Source organism: Myotis myotis, unplaced genomic scaffold (assembly GCF_014108235.1).
Source record: "Myotis myotis isolate mMyoMyo1 unplaced genomic scaffold, mMyoMyo1.p scaffold_m19_p_8, whole genome shotgun sequence".
NCBI lineage: Eukaryota > Metazoa > Chordata > Mammalia > Chiroptera > Vespertilionidae > Myotis > Myotis myotis.
Window position 1 is genome coordinate 93229449 of NW_023416390.1, and position 20706 is coordinate 93250154.

The 20706-nt window shown below is 49.6% G+C and overlaps 1 protein-coding gene across 1 annotated transcript in view; it reads left to right on the plus strand.

Moving 5' to 3' along the window:
* The first annotated feature begins 636 nt into the window (after window positions 1-636).
* MYO7B (myosin VIIB) overlaps window positions 637-20706 on the plus strand; it is a 90307-nt gene continuing 70237 nt past the window's right edge. The window contains exons 1-2 of the mRNA XM_036320702.1: window positions 637-742; window positions 19610-19661. Of these exons, the coding sequence (XP_036176595.1) occupies window positions 19644-19661 (18 nt within the window). The 5' untranslated portion in view covers window positions 637-742; window positions 19610-19643. The remainder of the gene's footprint in view (window positions 743-19609; window positions 19662-20706) is intronic.

The following is a 20706-nucleotide window of genomic DNA, read 5'->3' on the forward strand; positions in this document are numbered from 1 at the left end:
AGGTGAGAGCTAGTCCCCCGCCTCTGCCTGCAGCCCCCACGCCCCCCACACCCTGGTAAAGGGAAGGACCTGACCGGCCAGCTGCAGGGCCACGGAGGCCCCTCCTCACCAAGGCGAGGCCTGCAGGGAGCCGGCATCTTTAACCCTCCCCCTCAGCTCACTTCCAGGGACTCCGTGCCCTCCAGTCTGGCCTCTCCAGAGAGGCTCCGCTTGGTGCCCTTCCCGTCAGAAGGGCCTGTGTTTGCCTCACAGCAAACCCCCACCCCCCTCTTTGTTCCAGCCCCTGCCCACTGTTCCCAGGGACCCGCAGGCAGTCTAGTTGCCCGGCTGCATTCGGCTCTGCTCTGCGGCTTCCTGGCTGACCCAGCTCCCCTCGTGTGCCTCACGTCAGGACACGGGTCCTGCTGAAAGTTTCCTGGGGTCCCCGTGGCGCCTGGGAAGGTCCTGAGAGCCCTGAGTGACCAGCTCCTTGTCACCAGGGCTTTCGCGATGGCCAGCGACAGGTCTGTGAGCAGGAGCCTGTGAGACTGCTGAAGGGCCGGGTTAAAGAGCAGGGGGCCGGAGGCTGCCTCAGCTGCAGGGGCCGTGGCGTGGGCGTGCCTGGGCACCGAGGACAAGGTCCAGCCATAAATGACGTGGGCCCAGAGTGCCGGGCCATTTCCTCCTGGGCCCCTGCTTCTTCCTGCTCTCCCTGCCCTGCTCTCTCAGAGGCCTGGGTGGAGGGGAGAGGAGAGCCGACAAGGTAAGGGAGCACCAGGGCCTCTGCCTGTGGGAGGCCGGGGCTGCCTACAGGCCTAGTCCTGCGGGCTGGGAGGAGGAAGGAGGAGGTGGCTGGGCAGTGGGAAGTTGGGAGGCCAGGGGTGGGGAACTGCTGAAGGGCTCACTGGAGGCAGGTGGAACAGGCCTACGGAGCAGAGAGCTGACTGGGTACCAGGAAGGGCAGCCGGAGCCTGGTCCATCGGGCTGGGGGCCAGCTCTCCTGGCGTCTGCCCCAGGCAGCTTTGCTGGCAGAGGGGATGGTGGGGGTTGCGGCTGCCCTGCCCAGCAGCTTCCTGGTGGCCCCAGGCACATCCATGGGTGCCCACCTGGACCATTGTGAAGGATCAAGTTAGTCCCCTGGGGATGGCCTGGGCCGGGCGGGAGGAAGGACCCTGCCTGCCTGGTCTCCAAGCCTCCTCTGGGGACAGGGGTGCCTGAGGGGCCACCACGTGGGCTCCCATGCTGCCTCCCCGAGTGGCCGCACAGAGGAGGAATCCGAGATGGGACATGGGTAGGGACTGGCCGAGGTCGGGCTCCTGGCGGCGGTGGGCCCCGTCCCAAATCTAAAGTGGGTGTTTGTTCCCCACAAGCAGGCTCCCCCTCAGGTTGCACTCTCTAGCTCTGGACTTGAATTTTGTTCTAACCCATCAAACCCCTGAACTCAGTTGAGGGTTTTAGTGTGAAGAAAACCAAAACTCTGTGTGGGCTCTCTAGGCCTGGCGTGCCCCTCCCCCCACGAGCCGCTCAGCTGTGCGCACTCCCCCGGGAGCCCATCACTGGCCTGAGCACCTGCTGGCTGGCCCAGGGCCTCGCAGGAGGACCCACCCGTGTGTCTGTCGTGGGCCCTGCAGCATCTGCTGCATCCTTGGCAGGGCTTGTGCCAGGAGGGCAGACACTTCGCGTCACCTGGACGTTCACATAACTCCGCGGCGATGTGAGGCTCTGGCTTGCACATTCCCACTCAGTCTGCATCGCAAGGAGGGGAACTGGTGGGCGTGCTTGTCACAGGGAGAACACTGAGGTGAGGTGGGTAACGCTTTGCTCAGTGACACTGGACGGTGAGCATTTGGAGCAGCGGTTCTCAACCTGTGGGTCGCGACCCCTTTGGGGGTTGAACGACCCTTTCCAGGGGTCTCCTAAATACATCCTACGTATCAGATATTTACATTATGATTCATAACAGTAGCAACATTACAGTTATGAAGGAGCAACGAAAATAATTTTATGGTTGGGGATCACCACAACATGAGGAACTGTATTAAAGGGCCGCGGCATTAGGAAGGTTGAGAACCACTGATCTGGAGGGAGGGGCTGGACCGCCTCAGGGGTTCCCGCCTGATTCTCACTCCCCCAGGCTGCAGGGAACCGGCACTTGGCAAATGTATGTTGAATGAAGGTCTGGGGTAGTTTGTAGCAGAAGAAAAGCTGGGAATGAAGTCGAGTTTCTAAACCAGAGCCATTTTAGCCCTCTCCTCTTCCTTCCTTAGTCAAACAGCAGGCAGCGCATTCCTTCATTGCAGGGGTCCAGGTGAGACTGCGCAAAGGAAAAGGGGCCCCACGCGGGGCACAGGCCTCAGGAAGTCAGAGGTGGAGAACAAAGGGCCAAACAGCCAGGTTGGCGCAGTCTGAGAAGGAGGCTGTGGGGAAGGTGCAGAGCCAGGGCTGGGGTGGGGGATGCAGAGCAGGGGGTGCAGAGCAGGGGGATGCAGATCAAGGGGGTGCTGAGCAGGGGGTGCAGAGCAGGGAGTGCAGAGCAGGGGGGTGCAGATCAAGGGGTTGCTGATCAGGGGGTGCAGAGCAGGGGGTGCAGAGCAGGGGGTGCTGAGCAGAGGGTGCAGAGCAGGGGGTGCAGAGCAGGGGGTGCAGAGCAGGGGGTGCTGAGCAGAGGGTGCAGAGCAGGGGATGGTTGGGCTACAGCAGCACACAGGGGCAGAGGGAAGAAAGTCACAGTCCCGCGTGGGGTCCCTCCACTCCACACTGTCACCGGCAAGGTCTGGGCAGTGGCGGCAATCAGGCCCTGTGCCCACTAAGGGAAGACCGGATGGGCTGTGGCTGCACATGCCCCCTGGGCTCACCTGGGCAGAAGAGCAGGGCCCCTGGTGAGGACCCAGGAACATCTTGTCTCTGGGCCAGGGGCGCTCTCAGGGGCATGTCTTCATGGGCACAGCCCCCTGTGGACGTCACCCTTCCGCGGGGCCATCCTGTTGGGGTAGGACTCCCTTTCAGCAGAGGGAGGTCTCCTCTGGGGCCTGGGCTGCAGAGAGGAGCTGAGCCATCGCTGGCTGCATCGGGCACATGGAGGGCTCAGAATCCGGGCCCAGAAGCCCTTCCCCGTGTACACAGCCATGCCAGGCACCACCGGAGCTCCCAGCCAGGGGGCTGCTGCTGCCCTCAGCTCCTCCGTCCCCCTCACTGAGCCTGTGCTCACCTTTGCAGGCGGTGGTTACCTGGGGAGGGGCAGGCTTGAAGCGCGCGGGACAGCCGGTGGGCAGTGGGCAGTGATGTAAGGAACGAAAGCAATCTGGGCACAGGGAGAAGCGGATGTGACAGAAAGGAGCCACATGTGAAGGAAAGGTCTCCCCGCCGCCCTCCTCTATTCCCACCCCAGCCCCTCTCTCCAGAAGAAACCACTGTCAACCGTTTCGTATCATTACCTCCAGAGAAGATGTATCTTCATGTTCATACATTGCATCTCCTATGTTTTAAAACAAAAATGGCATTATACTGTCAAACATACCTTTTTGTAAACTTGATTTGAGAGAGAGAGGAAGGGAGAGGGAGAAACATCAATTGGTTTCCTCCCCAGCTGAGGATCGATCCCGCAACCTGGCTATGTGCCCTGCCCGCAAATCAAACCCACGACCTTCGGTGCATGGGACAAGGCCTCAGCCAACTGAGCCACACTGGCTAGGGCAAATATGCCTTGTTTTTATTTTATTTTATTTTATTTTATTTTATTTTATTTTATTTTATTTTATTCTTAATGTGATTTTATTGATCATTTTTAGAGAGAGAGGAAGGGAAAGGGAGATAGAAACATCCATGAGAGAGAACATCGTTTGGCTGCCTCCTGCAGGCCCCTCATCAGGGATTGAGCCAGCAACCCGGGATATGCCCTGAGTAGGAATCGAACTGGCAACCTTTTGGTGCATGGGCTGACGTTCAACAACTGAGGTACATCGGCCGGGCAAATACAGCTCGTTTTTATTAATACTTATATATCAACACCTCTGTTAGACGGACCCAAGTGAAACTGCCAATATCTGACTGTCTGGACTGTCTGGACTGGGGTGGCCCAGCCGAGCTCCCTCTCTCCTCCTGGCTGTGCTGACCTCCACTCCACCAGCCTGCTGGCTCTCATTCTCCTGGGAGTGATGGATTCCACGCGAGGCTCTGGGGAAGTGGGGGAGGGGCAGTTAGCTGGTGTCCTAGGACAGCTTCCAGTCTCGATCCCTCCCCCAGTTCCCAATGCCCTTTCTGCCCACAGAATGCTCACTACCCCCGTCCTAGGGCAGAGCTGTGTCAGCCACCAAGGCAGGCCCTCTGGGCTGGCATCCATAAACCAGTCTCCATGGTGGTTCTGCTTCTCAGATCCCGTCTCCTTATCTTCGAGGTGGGATGTCCCCACAGGGCAAAGTGCCCTGCATGCCACCCGGCACTCTGATCTCATCCTGGTCTCAGCAGCACTTTGATTTTCTCCCCAGACCCACCTCCCCACTCGCCTTTCAGCATTTTCTTGTCTACTCTTATCTATTCCAGCTCAGTGATACCTGAGGAATGCATTTAAAAAAATATTTTTATTGATTGCAGAGAGGAAGGGAGAGGGAGAGAGAGATATAGAAACATCAATGGTGAGAGAGAATTATTGATTGGCTGCCTCTTGCGTGCCCCATCCTGGGGATTGAGCCCACACACAACCCAGGCATTCATCCATCCATCCATCCATCCACCTACCACCCATCCATCCATCCAACCCATCCATCCATCCAACCCATCCATCCATCCACCCACCCATCCACCCACCCACCCATACATACCTACATTCAGCAAGCATGTCCTGAGCCCTTATTGGGATAAATAAGGCACAGTCCTGCTCTTAAGTTTCTCACAAGTATGGGAGAGAAACTGTTTTTATGTGGCATTTTATGGGAAATGCCACATAAAAACAGGATTAAGTGCTGAGGTAGAAAATTGCTGCTGCCTGTGAGGATGTCTGTGCCTGTATGTATGTATGTGCATATGTGCATGTGTGTGTGTTCTTTCCACACTCATATCAGACCCAGTACAGAGACAGTGAAGTAAGAGAATATATGGGACATTTCAGGAATTGCATGAAATTCAGTGCAACCTGGGGGAAGAGGTGAGATACAAGGCAAGCTGAAAACATGATCCTGAAAAACCTTGAATGCCATAAAAGCGTGGCATGTTCTTAGCTGTGAAGGTGCAAGACATGGCCAGTTTTTTGCATCTTCTAAAGATCACTTGGTGGGTGGGCCATGGCCGAGTGGCTCCGTTGGTTGGATGTCGTCTTGTACACCAAAGGTTGCAGGTGCCATTCCTGATCAGAGTACATACCTAGGCTGTGGACTTGATCCCCCATCAGGGCGCCTATGGGAAGCAACTGATCGATGTTTCTCTTTCATATTGATGTTTCTCTCTCTCTCTCTCTCTCTCTCTCTCTCTCTCTCTCTCTCTCTCTCTCTCTCCTTCTCCCTCTTTCGTCCTTCCTCTCTACCTCCCTCCCTCTAAAATCAATAAAAACAAATCCTTGGGTGAGGATTAAAAGAAAATCACTTGATTGGTGGAATGAAGGATGATTTTTGGAGAGACCAGAAGCAAGTCCACTTGGGAGGCTTCTGTTCTTCCAAGCGAAGGATGATAGGGCACTGAAGGGTGGGGGTGACGGGAGAGCGCCTCTAGTTTTTCCTCTCTTTTAATGTCTTTTATCTAATTTTTTGTATTAGGGTAATTTTTGTATTAGGGATTTTCTATTAGGCCTCATAGAATGAATTAGAAAGTGTTCTCAGTGTTTCTGTTTCTTGGAAGATATTGTAAAGAACTGGTATCATTTCTTCCTTAAACGTTTGGTAGAAATCATTGGTGAAATCATCTCCTTATGTGAGTTTTTCACTTTAAATAATTTTTTATTTTTTAATTACAGTTGATGTACAATATTATATTACTTTCAGGTATAAAATCCAGTGATTAAACATGTACCTAATTAATGAGGTGATCACCCTGATAAATTCAATACCCACCTGGCACCAGACATAGTTATTACAATATTATTGACTATACTAGAGGCCCAGTGCACGAAAGTCATGCACTCCGGGGGAGGGGGGGGCGGGCGTCCCTCAGCCCAGCCTGTGCCCTCTCGCAGTCTGGGAGCCCTCTGGCAGTCGGACATCCTTAGCACTGCCGCAGAGGCAGGAGAAGCTCCCGGCACCGCCGCTGCGCTCACCAGCCGTGAGCCCGGCTCAGGGCTTCAGGCTGAGCGGTGCTCCTGCTGTGGGAGCACACTGACCACCAGGGCAGCTCCTGCATTGAGCATTTTCCCCCGGTGGTCAGTGTGCATTACAATGACCAGTCATTCCGCCATTTGGTCATTTTGCATATTAGCCTTTTATTATATGGGATTCCCTATGTTGCACTTTACATTCCCATGACTATTCTGTAACTATCAATTTGTACTTCTTAATCCCTTCACCTTTTTCACACATATCCCAAACCTCCTCCCATCTGGCAACAATTAAAATGTTCTCTGTGTCTGAGTCTGTTTCTGTTCTGCTTGTTCATTTATTTTGTTTTTTAGATTCCACGTGTAAGTGAAATCATCTGGCATTTGTCTTTCTCTGTCTGACTTATTTCACTCAGCACAGTACCCTCTATCTAGATCCATCCATGTTGTTGCAGATGGCAGGATTTCATTTTTTATGGCTGAGTCATATTTCATTGTATATATGTACCACTTCTTTATCCTTTCATCTACTGATGGACACTTAGGTTCCTTCCATATCTCGCCTCTTGTAAATAATGCTGCAATGAACATATGGATATATATGCTTTGTTGATTTAGTATTTTAATTTTCTTCAGATAAATACCCAGAAGTGGAATTACTGGTCTTCTTTGTCTCTTGTTATATAGGCTTTGTTTTAAAAATCTATTTTGTCTGGTATAAGTATTGCTACCCCAATGTTTTGTTTGTTTCTATTTTCATAAAATATCTTTTTCCATCCCTTTACTTTCAGTCTGTCTGTGTCTTTAGATCTGAAGTGAGTCTCTTGTTGACAGCATATGTAAGGGTCTTGTATTCTTAACCATTCAGCCTCCATATGTCTCTTGATTGGAACATTTAATACATTTGCATTCAAAGTAATCCTTGAGCCCTGGTCGGGTGGCTCAATTCATTGGAGCATCTTCCTATACACCAAAAGGTTGCGGGTTCAATTCCTGGTTAGGGCATATACCTAGGTTGTGGGTTCAATACCCAGTTGGGGTGTGTACAGGAGGCAACCAATGGATGTTTTTCTCTCTCTTCCTTCCTCGCTCTAAAAATAAATAAACATATCCTCATTTGAAGATTTAAAAAATAAAATAATTGTTGATAGAGATGTATTTATTGCCACTCTATTATTCATATTTTTTTTTATTTCTTCTCCTCCTTCTTCTCTCCTCCTTCTCCTCCACCTCCTCCTCCTACTCCTTCTCCTTCTTCTTCATGTTCTTCTTCTCCTAAGAAGACCCTTTAACATTTCTTGTGACACTAGTTTGATGGCAATGAACTCCTTTAGCTTTTTCTTGTCTGGGAAGCTCTTTATCTGTCCTTCAGTTGTAAAGGATAGCTTTGCTGGGTAGAGTAATCTTGATTGTAGGTTCTTGCTTTTCATCACTTTGAATATTTCATGTCAATCCTTTCTGGCCTGAAAAGTTTGTTGAGAAATCAGTTCACAGTTTTAGGGAGTTCCCTTGTAGGTAACTAACTGATTTTTTTCCTTGTTGCTTTTAATATTCTCTCTTTGTTTTTGATCTTTGGCATTTCAATTTGATGTGACTTGGTGTGGGACTCTTTGGGTTCCTCTTGTTTGGGACTCTCTGAGCTTCCTGGACTTGTGTGTTTATTTCCTTCACCAGATTAGGAAAGTTTTCCATCATTATTTTTTTCACATATGTTTTCAATTTTTGGCTGTATCTCCTCTCCTTTTGGTACCTCCATAATGTGAATGTTGATACACTTGAAGTTGTCCCAGAGGCTCCTTATACTATCCTCATTTTGAAGGGATATTTTTCTTTTTGCTGTTCTGATTGTATGTTTTCTGCTGCCTCATCTTCCAATCTCTGATCTGATCCTCTGCTTCATCTATTCTACTATTGATTCCCTATAATGTATTCTTCATTTTAGTTAATGTATTCTTTATTTCTGACTGTTCCTTTTTTATGTTTTCTAACTCCATTTTTCTGTGTTTTATTTTTTTTTTAAGTTCTCACTAAATTCATCTACTTTTCCCCTAAGTTCATTAAGCATCCTTATAACCAGTGTTTTGAACTCTGCAGCTGGTAGATTGCTTATCTCCATTTTGTTTCTTTTTCCCCCTGGCTTTTTGTTCTGTTTTTTCATTTTGGGGCATGTTTCTTTGTCCCCTCATTTTGGCAATCTTCCTGTGTTTGTTTCTGTGCGTTAGATAGAGTTGCTACATCTCCCAGGTTTGGTAGAGTGGCCTTGAGTAGTAGGTGTCCTGTTGGGTCCAGTGGTACAGCCTCTGATCACTTGAGCCGGGAACTCCTTGTGCCCTCTGCCCATGTGGGCTGTGTATATCCTCCTGTTGTAGTTGAGCCTTGACTGCTATTGACACCTCAATGGGAGGGATTTTCCCCCACACCAACCAGCTTCAGTGACTGACTGAGAACACCATGGAGGATAAGCTGTGCAGGAGCTGACCCCACAGAGCAGGACTTACTTCGGCAGGTCTCTGGCGCCTGTTGAGTTTGCCTCTTGAGTGTGTGGCTTGTGGAGGTGGTTGTGGTCTGAAGCTGTCCACTGGCTGCAATTCTCTTGGGTCTCCTTGGAGGTGAAAGCCAAGGTCAGCCACTGCCTGTGTTCTTCCCAGCATGAGTTGCAAGGTAACCTACAGATGGCTTCGACTTGTGCTGAGCTTGGAGGTGCCCAGGAGAGGCCAAGCTATGAACCAAGGCCAGTTGCTGCTGGTGCCAGGCCTGGGACCACATAGCAAGAGGTACAGGGTACACTGAAGCCAGATGCCGCTTGTTTGAGAGATTTTAGGAAAGTCCAAAGCATGAGCCAAGACAGGCCATTTGAATGGAAAAGCTACTGGAAATAGCTTGTGTGGGTGTGGGCCTAAAAGTTGGGTGTGGTAGGGTTTCAATGAATAACAGTGTGAGCTAGGTTGATGGAGACTCTGTGAGGGGATGGCTCAGAAGAGGAACAATGGCCTCTGCCAGCACTTCTGTCTAGGAGAAAGCTGCCCCTACAACTCTTGCCCTGTTACTAGACAATTCCATTTCTCCCCCTATGTCCTTATGCCTTTCGAGCTGCTGCCGCAGCACTAGAGCAAGTGAGTTTGAGTAAGTCCATGCCTGGGTCTTCAGCAGCTCTTGTCTCACTAGGCAGTTTTTACAGCCAGCAGTTCCTGGGACTTCTCTCCCTGGCACTGGAATCATGCACTGGAGGGCAAGGTGTGGACTTGGGACCTCTCACTTTTCAGGAGGAATCTCTGCAGCTGAGATATTCCTCCTGATTTTTAATTGCCACACTTTGGTGTGGGCCCAACATATTCCCTGTCTTTCCCCTCCTACCATTCTCAATGTGGTTGTTCTTTATAGTCTTATTTGTAGGATTCGTGTTCAGCTAGATTTCAGGTGATTCTATATGATGGTTGTTCTGTAGTTAGGTTGTGATTTTGATGTTGTTGTGGGAGGATTTGAGTAAGCCATTTAGGTATCCCACCATCTTGATTAAAAACCTCTCTTTGTGTGAGTTTTGGTAGATTGTATCTTTCAGAGAATTGGTTCATTTCATCTTATATTTGTAGGCATAGAGTTGTTCATAATATTCCTTTATTATCCTTTCAAAGGCTAAGTATTCAATAGCTAAGTATTCAATAACTACCCTCTTTATTTCTCATAATTTTCCTTGCTCTGAAAATTTGTAGACCTACTCCAGCTTTCCTTTGGTTAGTATTAGATGGTATATCTTTCTCTGTTTCTCTACTTTTAATCTATCTGTGTCTTTATAGAGCAAGGAGATCAGATTAATTGTCCAAGGGTTGTCCCTTTTTCATTTCTTATAATTGAGATTTGTAGTCTTATCTCTTTTTTCTTGGTTAGCCTGATATTATCAGTTTGTCAATGTTTTAAAAGAACCAGATTTTTGTTTCATTGATTTTCTCTATTGATTTCTATTTTTAATTTCATATGATTTCTGCTCTAATTTTTATTACCTATTTTCTTATTCTTGCTTTTAGATTATATTGTTCTTCTTTCTATAGTTTCCTAAGGTGGAAGCTTAGATGATTTATTTTCGATATTTTTTCTTTTTTAATATATGTATTCAATATTATAAAATGTATTCCCTCTGAAAACTGCTTTCACTGCATTTCACAAATTTTGATAGGTTCTATAATTGGTTCTATTTAGTGGAAAATATTTTTAAATGTTTCTTAAGGCTTATTTGACTCATGTTATTTAGAAATGTTTCTTTTAAAAAATATTTTTATTGATTTTTAGAGAGTGGAAGGGAGAGGAAGAGAGAGAGAGAAACATTAATGATGAGAGAGAATCACTGATTAGCTGCTTCCTGCACACCCCCCACTGGGGATCGAGCCCACAACCCAGGCATGTGCCCTGACCAGGACTCTAATTATGACCTCCTGGTTCATAGGTTGATGCTCAAGCACTGAGCCATGCTGGGCAAGGAACCTTCAAGTTTTTAAGAGAAAATATTCAGTTCCTAGCAATCATTTTAATATGAGGATAATAGGAAGACCCAAGTGCTTTCTTCAACAATTGATAGTTTCATTTTTTGACATTAAGAATGCAGGGAAGCCCTAGCCAGTTTGGCTCAGTGGATAGAGCATTGGCCTGTAGACCAAAGGATCCCAGGTTCGATTCCAGTCAAGGGCACATACCTTGGTTGCAGGATCCTTGGGCCCTGGCCCTTGTCAGGGCTTGTGCAGGAGGCAACCAATCGATGTGTTTCTCTCACGTTGATGTTTCTCTCTGTCTTTCCATCTCTCTTCCACTCTCTCTAAAAATCAATGGAAAGATATCCTGGGGTGAGGATTAACAACAACAACTAAAAGAATGCAGGAAGCCGAGACCGGTTTGGCTCAGTGGATAGAGCGTCGGCCTGCGGACTGCTGGGTCCCAGGTTCGATTCCGGTCAAGGGCATGTACCTGGGTTGCAGGCACATCCCCAGTGGAGGGTGTGCAGGAGGCAACTGATCGATGTTTCTCTCTCATCGATGTTTCTAACTCTCTATCTCTCTCCCTTCCTCTCTGTAAAAAATCAATAAAATATATTTAAAAAAAAAAAAAGAATGCAGGAAAGAGCATGTTTGGGGATGGAGGAGATGAGTTGCTGTGGTCCTGTTGAGTTTGATAAGCCCATGGCATATCTGCTGGAGATGGCTGAAGCAACAGACCTTGGTGTGTCAGGAGCTCAGAATAAAGATGAAGGTTGGAAACAATTAGTTGAAACTCAGTGGTGCTTTGACTCTGGCAATGGCCCTGGCAAAAGCTGGAAATGCAAAATGGGACTGGGCAGGCTGAAAGAGAACAGAATGCGGGCCACCAGGTTAGCGAGGATTTCTGTTTGATGACAGAATCCAAATAGCTTAGCTCAAATAATCAAAGTACAGAAAAGCAGAGACAGGGTTTCTGTCTTTTGTCTCCTTCCCTCTCTTCCTGCCAACTTTTTTCTCTCAAACCAGCTATTTTCAGAAAAATAGTGCCACAGCCCCTGGCAGTTCTGGCATAACTTTCAGACTGAAGAGGAAAACCAACCCCCAATTTAGAACATGACATGGATAACCTATGATTGGCCCTTGCTTGGATCTTATGCCCTTTCTGGGGTACCATAATTCATGGTCACCATCAGAAAAACGGTGTAGAGAAGGGGAGGAGAATTTTCCTAAAAGAAATCAGAGGGAGGCATGCCAGACAGAAAAAAAACAAAACACAACAATTAGCATATCCCTCAGACACCAAGAGGCCAAGGCGAGGGAAAGGTCCTTAGGGCAGGATTGAAGGTGTCCCAGAGGCAAAAGGAAGGCAGGGAAATGAAGTCATTTAGAAGCCAAGGGGATGTGGTTAGGAAAGAGCGCATGGCGAGCAAGAACAAGTGAAGCTGTAGGACTGGACAACATTGGCCCTGGAGGGGTCAGTGTCATGTTTGTGGGTACAGGCATGTGACCCAGGGCTGGGAAGGCAAGAGGGGTGAGATAGTGGAGGCAGCATGATGAGCCAATGTTTTCTTTTTCCCCCTCTCCTTTTTATTAAGTTTTTTTGGGTGACACAGGTTAACAAATTTACACGGGTTTCAGGTACACAATTTCATATCATCTGTGCACTGTGTGTGTGTTCACCACCCAAGTCAAGTCTTTGTCCATCACCATTTATCCCCCTGTACCCTCTTCCACATCCCCCCACCCATTCCCAGCAGTCACCACACTGTTGTCCATGTCCATGAGTTCTTTCCCTTTTATTCTTTCTTGCTCAATCCCTCCACTCGCCCCAAAACAGCCACTCCATGCACCCCAACAGCTGTCAGCCTGCTCTCTATCTGAGTCCGTCTCTATTTTGCTTGTTAGTTCACACTGTTCATTAGATTCCACAAAGGAGTGAAATCATATGGTACTTGCCACCTTTTTCTGACTGGCTTATACCACAGCTGTTTTATTCACTCATCTACTAGTGGACACGGGCTGCTTCCAAATCTTAGCTATTGTAAATAACAGTGCAATGAACATAGGGGTGCATACATTCTTTTAAATTAGAATTTTGGGTTTATTTTGGTAAATTCCAAGAAATGGAATCAATGTGTCATAAGAGAGTTCCATTTTAAAATTTTTGAGGAAACTCCATGTTGCTTTCCACAGTGGCTACATCCCACCAACAGCACATGAAGGTTCCCTTTCCTCCACATCCTCATCAGCATTTGTTTGTTGATTTATTGATGATAGCCATTCTGACACGTGTGAGGTGACACCTCATTATGATATTAATTTGCATTTATCTAATGGTTAGTGATGTTGAGCATCTTTCATATGTCTACTGACCATCAGTTTGTCTTCTTTAGAGAAGTGTCTATTTAGGTCCTTTGCCCATTTTTTTTTTTTTTTTTTTTTTTTTTGCAGGGCCCACATTTCACATTTTATTGTACTTTTTCCACATCACGGAGTCCTGCCGGGCTGTGCCCAGGGCTCCAGAGGCAGGACCTGGAAGATGAGGCTGCGCAGCAAGCCATTCCCATGGAGGGGCTGCCCCAGGGAACCGTGAGGGTGACCTCGTGGCCATGGTTGGGAGACCCGTCGAGGACTGAACCCCACACCCAGCGCCCACGTAGGTGGCCCTCATGCCTCCTATCCGTCTCCACACCGCCTCCCGGACGCTGACCCCAAACAGGGGTTTGCCCATTTTTTTAAATTGGATTGTTTGTTTTCTTGGTGTTGAGCTATATAAGTTCTTTATAAGTTTTGGATATTAACCTTTATCAGATGTATCATTGGCAAATATGTTCTCCCATTCAATGGGCCGTCTTTTCATTTTGTGGATGGTTTCCTTTGCTGAGCAGAAACTTTTTATTTTGATGGAGTCCCATTGTTTATTTGGGTCTTTTCTATTTTTTTTTTTTCTTGATGAGTCTGGCTAAAGGCTTGTTAATCTTGCTTATCTTTATAATGAAACAACTATTGATCTTTTGTATTTTTTAGGCTCTATTTTGTTTGTTTCTGTTCTGATCTTTATTATTTCCTTCCTTCTGGTCACTTTAGACTCTGTTTGTTGTTCTTTTTCAAGTTCCTTTAATGTAAAGTCATTTTATTTTTTTGAGATTTTTCTTGTTTCTTGAGGTAGGCTTGTAATGCTGTGAATGTTCCTCCTAGGACTGCTTTCCTGGTGTCCCATAGATTTGGGGTTGTTATGTTCTCATTTTCATTTATTTCAAAATGTCGTTATATTTATTCCCTGATCTCATTGTTTAGTAAAATGTTATTTAGCCTTCATGTCTTGTGTGTTTTTCAGGTTTTTTGTTTTTTCTTTGTGACTGATTTCTAGTTTCATAGCATTATGGTCAGAGAAAATGCTTGATATGATTTCAATCTTCTTAAATTTATTGAGACTTCTTTTGTGTCCTAACATGTGGCCTATCCTAGAAAATGTTTCATGTGCACCTGAAAAGAATGTATATTCTGCTGCTTTAGGGTGAAATGCTCTGAAGATGTCAATGGAAGCATCTGACCTAGTGAGTCATTTAAGGCTGCCATATCCTTGTTGTGTTGTCTGGAAGATCTATCCACTGATGTCAATTGGGTGTTAAAATCCTCTTGTTTGATTGCTCCCTTTATCATTATGTATCCTTCTTTGTCTTTCACTATAGCCTTTGATTTAAAGTATGTTTTGTCAGATATAAGTATTACTACCCCAGGTTTTTTTCCTTTTCCATTTGCATGGAATGTCTTTTTCCATCTCTTTACTTTTAGTCTGTGAGTATCTTTAGTTCTGAAGTGGGTCTCTTGTACACAGCATATATATGGGTCTTGTTTTCTTTTTTAAAAAAATATTTTATTGATTTTTTTTTTACAGAGAGGAAGGGAGAGGGATAGAGAGTTAGAAACATCAATGAGAGAGAAACATCGATCAGCTGCCTCCTGCACACCCCCTACTGGGGATGTGCCCGCAACCAAGGTACATGCCCTTGACCAGAATCGAACCTGGGACCCTTCAGTCCACAGGCCAACACTCTATCCACTGAGCCAAACCGGTTAGGGCAAGGGTCTTGTTTTCTTAACCATTCAGCTACCATATGATTTTTTTTTTATTGGAACATTTAAGCCATGTACATTTAAAGTGATTAATGATAGGAACATATTTATTGCCATTTATTCATCTTCTTCTAGAAGGCTCTTTAACATTTCTTACAATACTGGTTTGGTGGTAACAAACTCCTTTAACTTTTTTTTTTTTTGTCTGGGAAGCTCTTTATTTTTCCTCCTTTTAAAAATGATGGCCTTACTGGGTAAACTAGTCTTGGTTGTAGGTCCTTGCTTTTTATCACTTTGAATTTTTCATGCCAATCCCTTCTGGCATGAAATGTTTCCATGGAAAAATCAGCTGACAGTCTTATGGGCGCTCCCTTGTAGGTAACTAACTGCCTTTCTCGTGCAGCTTTTAAGATGCTCTCTTAGTCTTTAATCTTTGCCATTTTCATTATGATATGTCTTGGTGTGGGCTTCTTTGGGTTGATCTTGTTTGGGACTCTCCACACTTCCTAGACTTGTGTGTCTTTTTTCTTCACCAAGTTAGGAAAGTTTTCAGTCATTTCTTCAAATAGGTTCTTAATTTCTTGTTCTCTCTTTTCCCTTTCTAGTACCCCTATGGTGTGGATATTGTTATGCTTCATGTTGTCCCAAATGTCCCTTAAAATATTCATATATATATATATTTTTTTTCTTTTTGCTGATCTCATTGGGGGTTTTCCCCCTACTTTGTCTTTCAAATTGCCAATTTGATCTTCTGCTTCATCCAACCTGTTTATTCCTTCCAGTGTATTCTTCATTTCAGATATTGTATTATTAATTTCTGATGGGTCCTTTTTAATAATATCTACTAGAGGCCTGGTGCACAAAAATTTGTGCACTCGGCGGGGGGGTGGGGGGGGGGGAGTCTGGGACCCTTCAGGGGATGACCACTGGCTGGCTTAGGCCCACTCCCCAGGGGATTGGGCCTAAGATGGCAATCAGATATCCCTCTGGCAACCCGGCAGCCCTCGGGGGATGTCCGCTTGCCAGCAGGGAGGAGGCCTAAGCTGCAGTCGAACATCCTTAGCGCTGCTGAGGAGGCAGGAGAGGCTCCCACCACCACCACTGTACTGGCAGCCATCAGCCTGACTTGTGGTTGAGCAGAGCTCCTCCCATGTGAGAGCGACCTGACCACCAGAGGGCAGCTCCTGCATTGAGCGTCTGCCCCCTGGTGGTCAGTGTGTGTCATAGTGACCAGTCATTCCCAGTCTTTCTGCTGTTAGGGTCAGTTTTCATATTACCCTTTTACTATATAGGATAGAGGCCTGGTGCATGGGTGGGGGCTGGCTGGTTTGCCCTGAAGGATGTCCCGGATCAGGGTGGGGCTCCCGCTTGGGTGCCTGGCCAGCCTGGATGAGGCGATGATGGCTGTTTGCAGCTGGTCACACCCCCTTCAGGGTGGGGGTCCCCACTGGGGTGCCTGGCCAGTCTGGGTGAGGGGCTGAGGGTCGTTTTCAGGCTGGCGGGTGACTGAAGCTCCCAACCTTTCCTTTTTTACTTTTTTTTTAATTCTGGGATTTATTTACCTTCTATGGCTGTCACTGGAGCTGAGAGGTGGCTTTAGCTCTGAGACCTCGGCTGCTGAAAGCAGGTATCTGGGTTTGTTTGGGTTCTATAATTGTAACACTGTTGCAGTCCTGCTCGCTCCAGCTCTGACGGCTGAAAGCTGGTTTCTGGGGTTTATTTAGCTTCTATAATTGCAACATTGTTACGTAGAGTGCAGCTCAGAGGCCAGCAGCGGCAGGTGGGGAACGTTGGCTTCCTCCGTCACTGGAGCAAGCAAGCCTCCTGTTCACTTCAGCTGCCTGGCTGCCCTGCCGGCCGCCATCTTGGTTGGCAGTTAATTTGCATATCTCACTGATTAGCCAATGGGAAGGGTAGTGAAGTTACGGTTAATTACCATGTTTCTCTGTTATTAGATAGGATGTCCATTTTAAGCTGTTAAGCATCCTTATAACCATTACTTTGAAATTTATATCTGATAAATTGCTTTCCTTCATTTCATTTAGCTCTTTTTCTGGAGAATTCTCTTGTTCTTTAATTTGGGGCCTGTTTCTTTATCTCCCCATTTTGGCTGTCTCTTTGTGTTTGTTTCTATGTATTAGGTAGATCTGCTATGACTCCCAGTCATGGTAGGGTGGCCTTATGTAGTAGGTGTCCTGTGGGATCCAGGGGAACAGTCTTCTTGATCTCCTGAGCTGGGTGCTCTCAGGATGTCCTTTGTGTGGGTTATATGAGCCCTCCTGTTAAAATTGTGTCTTGATTGCTATTGGCCCACTTGTGCATGGGATTGACCCTCAGGCTGGCTGACTGTGAGGCTTAACCCCCAGCATGGCAGGCAAGCTGCTGTGCAAGTGCTGACCACACAGAGCAGAATCCGCCTCATCAGGGATGGTGCCTGCTGAGATCTCCCTGTGGGTGTGCTGCTTGGGAAGCTTACTGGGTCCTGCTCTGTACTGTCTGAAGCTAGCCACTGGGTGTGTTGGTTCAGGGGCTCTTGGGAAGGACTCTGATGCAGGCCAATGTCATATGCTGCCTGTGGCTGACCCTGGGCACCTGAGTGGAGGTATCAGTGATCCACAGTTTGTGGCTGCCTCTTCTGGCTCCGGGTGCACACAGGAAGGACCAAGCTGTGCACCAAGGCTGACTTTTACCAGCACCGGGCTCAGGGTTGTTCAGCAAAAGACCCAAAGCACCCAGAGATCTGGCTCTACCTGCCTCCACCTGCTGGCTGCCTGTTAGGCTGTCATGGAAAGAGCTCCTGGCTGAACTTCTCAGCAGGGTGTAAAGTCCACAGGGTGAAGTGAGAGAAATTCCAGGGGGTGGGGCTATTGCTTCCCTCCATGCCGATGCCCTGTGGATGGGAGTGCTCTGCCCAGGAAGGATGGTGTCTCTGGTGTGAGGGAATGACTCCACATGGATCTGAGTGGCTGACCCTTCAGCTGTCTCCCCAGGGCCACAAACCCCAGACTCTTCTTCTGAAACTCTAGTCCGCTCTGCCCTCCTTCTGCTGAAGCCCAGGGTGAGTGGCTGTGAATGGAATTTTGTGCACTGGCCCTTTAAGAGGGTGCCTGTGTCTCTAGCCATCTCCACCTGGCAGACAGAAACCCTGCTTCTTTTCACAGCTGGATATCATGTGGCTGCTTCTTCCTGGATCTCATGCACTGGGTTGGGGAGCCCACTTTGGGTTTAGGCCCCACCCTTCTCAGGGGGAGCTCCCCTCAGCTGAGATATTCCTCCTGCACCTTAGCCGCTGCCTGTGGAGCCTGGCCAGCCCTTGCTGCCAATCTTGATGTGACTTCTGTAAATCCTTGGTTATACGGCTTCTCTTCAGCTAGTCTTCGGTTGGTTACTGAGGATGATTTTTATATAATTTAGTTGTAATTCCAGTTTGATCCTGGGAAGGGGTTAGTGTAGCTTCTACCTACCCTGCTACCATCTTGGATCTTGGGCAACTTTTTCAAGCAACTCAGCTCTGGGGCAAAAACAAGGGGAGGACAATAACTGGGAGGTGTCAATGAGGCCAAGAAAATTCATTTTAGAATAGACAAGGCCTGAATTTATCTCTCTGCGGGGAGAAAAGTCCAGAAGAGTGAGGATGAATGAAGATGTGAGACCTGTATTAGTTATTTATTGCTGCATCACAAATTACTCCAACATTTTGCAGCTTAAACTACAAATATTTATTCTCTCACACAGTTTCTGAGGGTCACAAATCTAAGAGCAGCTTAGTTGTCATTTCTGTGCCAGGGACGCTCATGAGGTTTGTATAGTTTGCTTGGGCGGAACTTATGTTCTGAGGGTGCGGCAGCTGGAAGCCAAGGCCAAGGTGCTGGGAGGTTGTTTTGTGGAGGCCTCTTCCCGGCTTTCAGACAGCTGCCCGCTGGCTGCTTTGTGCGCATGTGGTCACCCCTCTATGCATGCGCACCTCTGGTACCTCTTCCTCTTCTGTTGTATTAGGACCCACCCTAGCAGCTTTGCTTTAACTTCGTCACCTCTTTAAAGGCCTTGTCCCCAAATACAGTCCCGTTCTGAGGAGCGAAGGGTTAGGACTTCAACACAGGAATGTGGGGGGAGTAAAATTCAGACATAACAGGTTTCAGTCGTGGTGATGACCCCTTGCCTGGGGCTGGACGATCTGCTTCCGAGATCGAGATCATTGACTGTGGACTAGAGACCTCGTTCCTCACCACATGGCCTTTGCTTAGGGCTGCCGAGTCCTCAGACATGGTAGCCAGGGCGTCTGAGCGAGAGCAGGGAGCACAGAGCCTGTCACTCCCAGCTTAGAAGCTGTGGTCACCGCTCCACCCTGATCACATTTGTCAGAAGTGGATCATTAAGTCCACACTCAAGGTGGGAGTCTCCAGGCCCCAGGCTCCAGACCCCAGACCCCAGACCCCAGGTTCCAGGCCCCAGGCTCCAGACCCCAGGCTCCAGACCCCAGACCCCAGGTTCCAGGCCCCAGGTTCCAGACCCCAGGCTCCAGACCCCAGGCTCCAGGCCCCAGGCTCCAGGCCCCAGGCCCCAGGTGCCAGGCCCCAGGCTCCAGGCCTCAGGCTCCAGACCCCAGGCTCCAGGCTCCAGACCCCAGGCCCCCCACCCCAGACTCCAGGCTCCAGGCCCCAGGCTCCAGACCCCAGGCCCCAGGCCCCCCCCCGCCCCAGACTCCAGGCTCCAGATCCCAGGCTCCAGGCCCCAGGCTCCAGGCCCCAGATCCCTGGCCCAGCCAGGCATCCCGCTGGCACTGGCAGAAGACCACTGGGCCCTGCAGGGCGGTCGGGGCGGAGGACTGATGACCTGCCCTCTCTCTGCACAGGCTTTGAGATCTGTCGGGCTGTCGCTGTCTCAGGATGTCAGCCTTCAGGCTGGTAAGCATTTCACCTGCTCCCTCCCCCCGGGGCGGTGGTGGGGAGTCATTTCTCTGCAGGAAAGAAGGGAGGCGATGAGGCCCGGGAGAGAAACAGGCCATCCGCGGCCTCAGCGGACCTCGTGTGCTCGGTCATCCCTCGCTGACATCCCGGATTAACGGGTGGACGAGTCCGGGCGCAGCTGAGAGAGCTGCCGGGGAGAGGGCAGCGCCGGCCTCCCGCCAGGGCCTCCGCCAGCCGGCCGCCTGCTACCCGGGGCAGGAGCCCCCGGGAGAGGAGCTGGGGGCTGGGCACACTGGCACGCCCTGCGGGGGAGCTGGGGCAGGCCCGTCTCACTGGGAGGCTCCTGGGTGGGCGGGGAGCCCAGAGGAGAGCCCCCCACCGGGGAGCCAGAGTCTGCCATGTCCTCCTGGACACAGCCCCGCAGCGGCGGGGGTTCTTGGCTGCGGGGTCCACGCGCTGCGAGAGGCAGCCCCCACGCTGGGCCTCGGGCTCCTGTGGCTGAGCCCTCAGTGACCCAGTCCCCCCTGGCGGCCGGCTCGGTTTTCGGTTCTCGCTGGAGCTGCTTCGGGGGAAACACGCGGTCTCAGGTTCAGGTTCAAGGCGCGGCTGCTGGCGACTCCGTCACCAAAGCCAGGCGCCGGCAGCTGGGACGCAGGCCCCCCGGGCGGGCGCAGGAACGGTGGGCCCGGGCCCTGCTGGCCACGGGGCTCACTTCAAGCAGAGTTTAGATCCCGGGACCTGTCCCCTCCACCCCAGCTCCCGGGGAGGAGGGGCACGGGCGCCTGCACCGCCTCCTGCCGCCCCGAGGCGGCTCGAGGGCTGCCTTGCTGAGCGCATTTCCCTGCGCCTCCCGCGCCCGCCCCGCGCCCGCCCCGCGCCCGCCCCGCGCCCGCCCCGCGCCCGCCCCGCGCCTCCCGCGCCCGCCCCGCGCCTCCCGCGCCCGCCCCGCGCCCGCCCCGCGCCCGCCCCGCGCCCGCCCCGCGCCCGCCCCGCGCCTCCCGCGCCCGCCCCGCGCCTCCCGCGCCCGCCCCGCGCCTCCCGC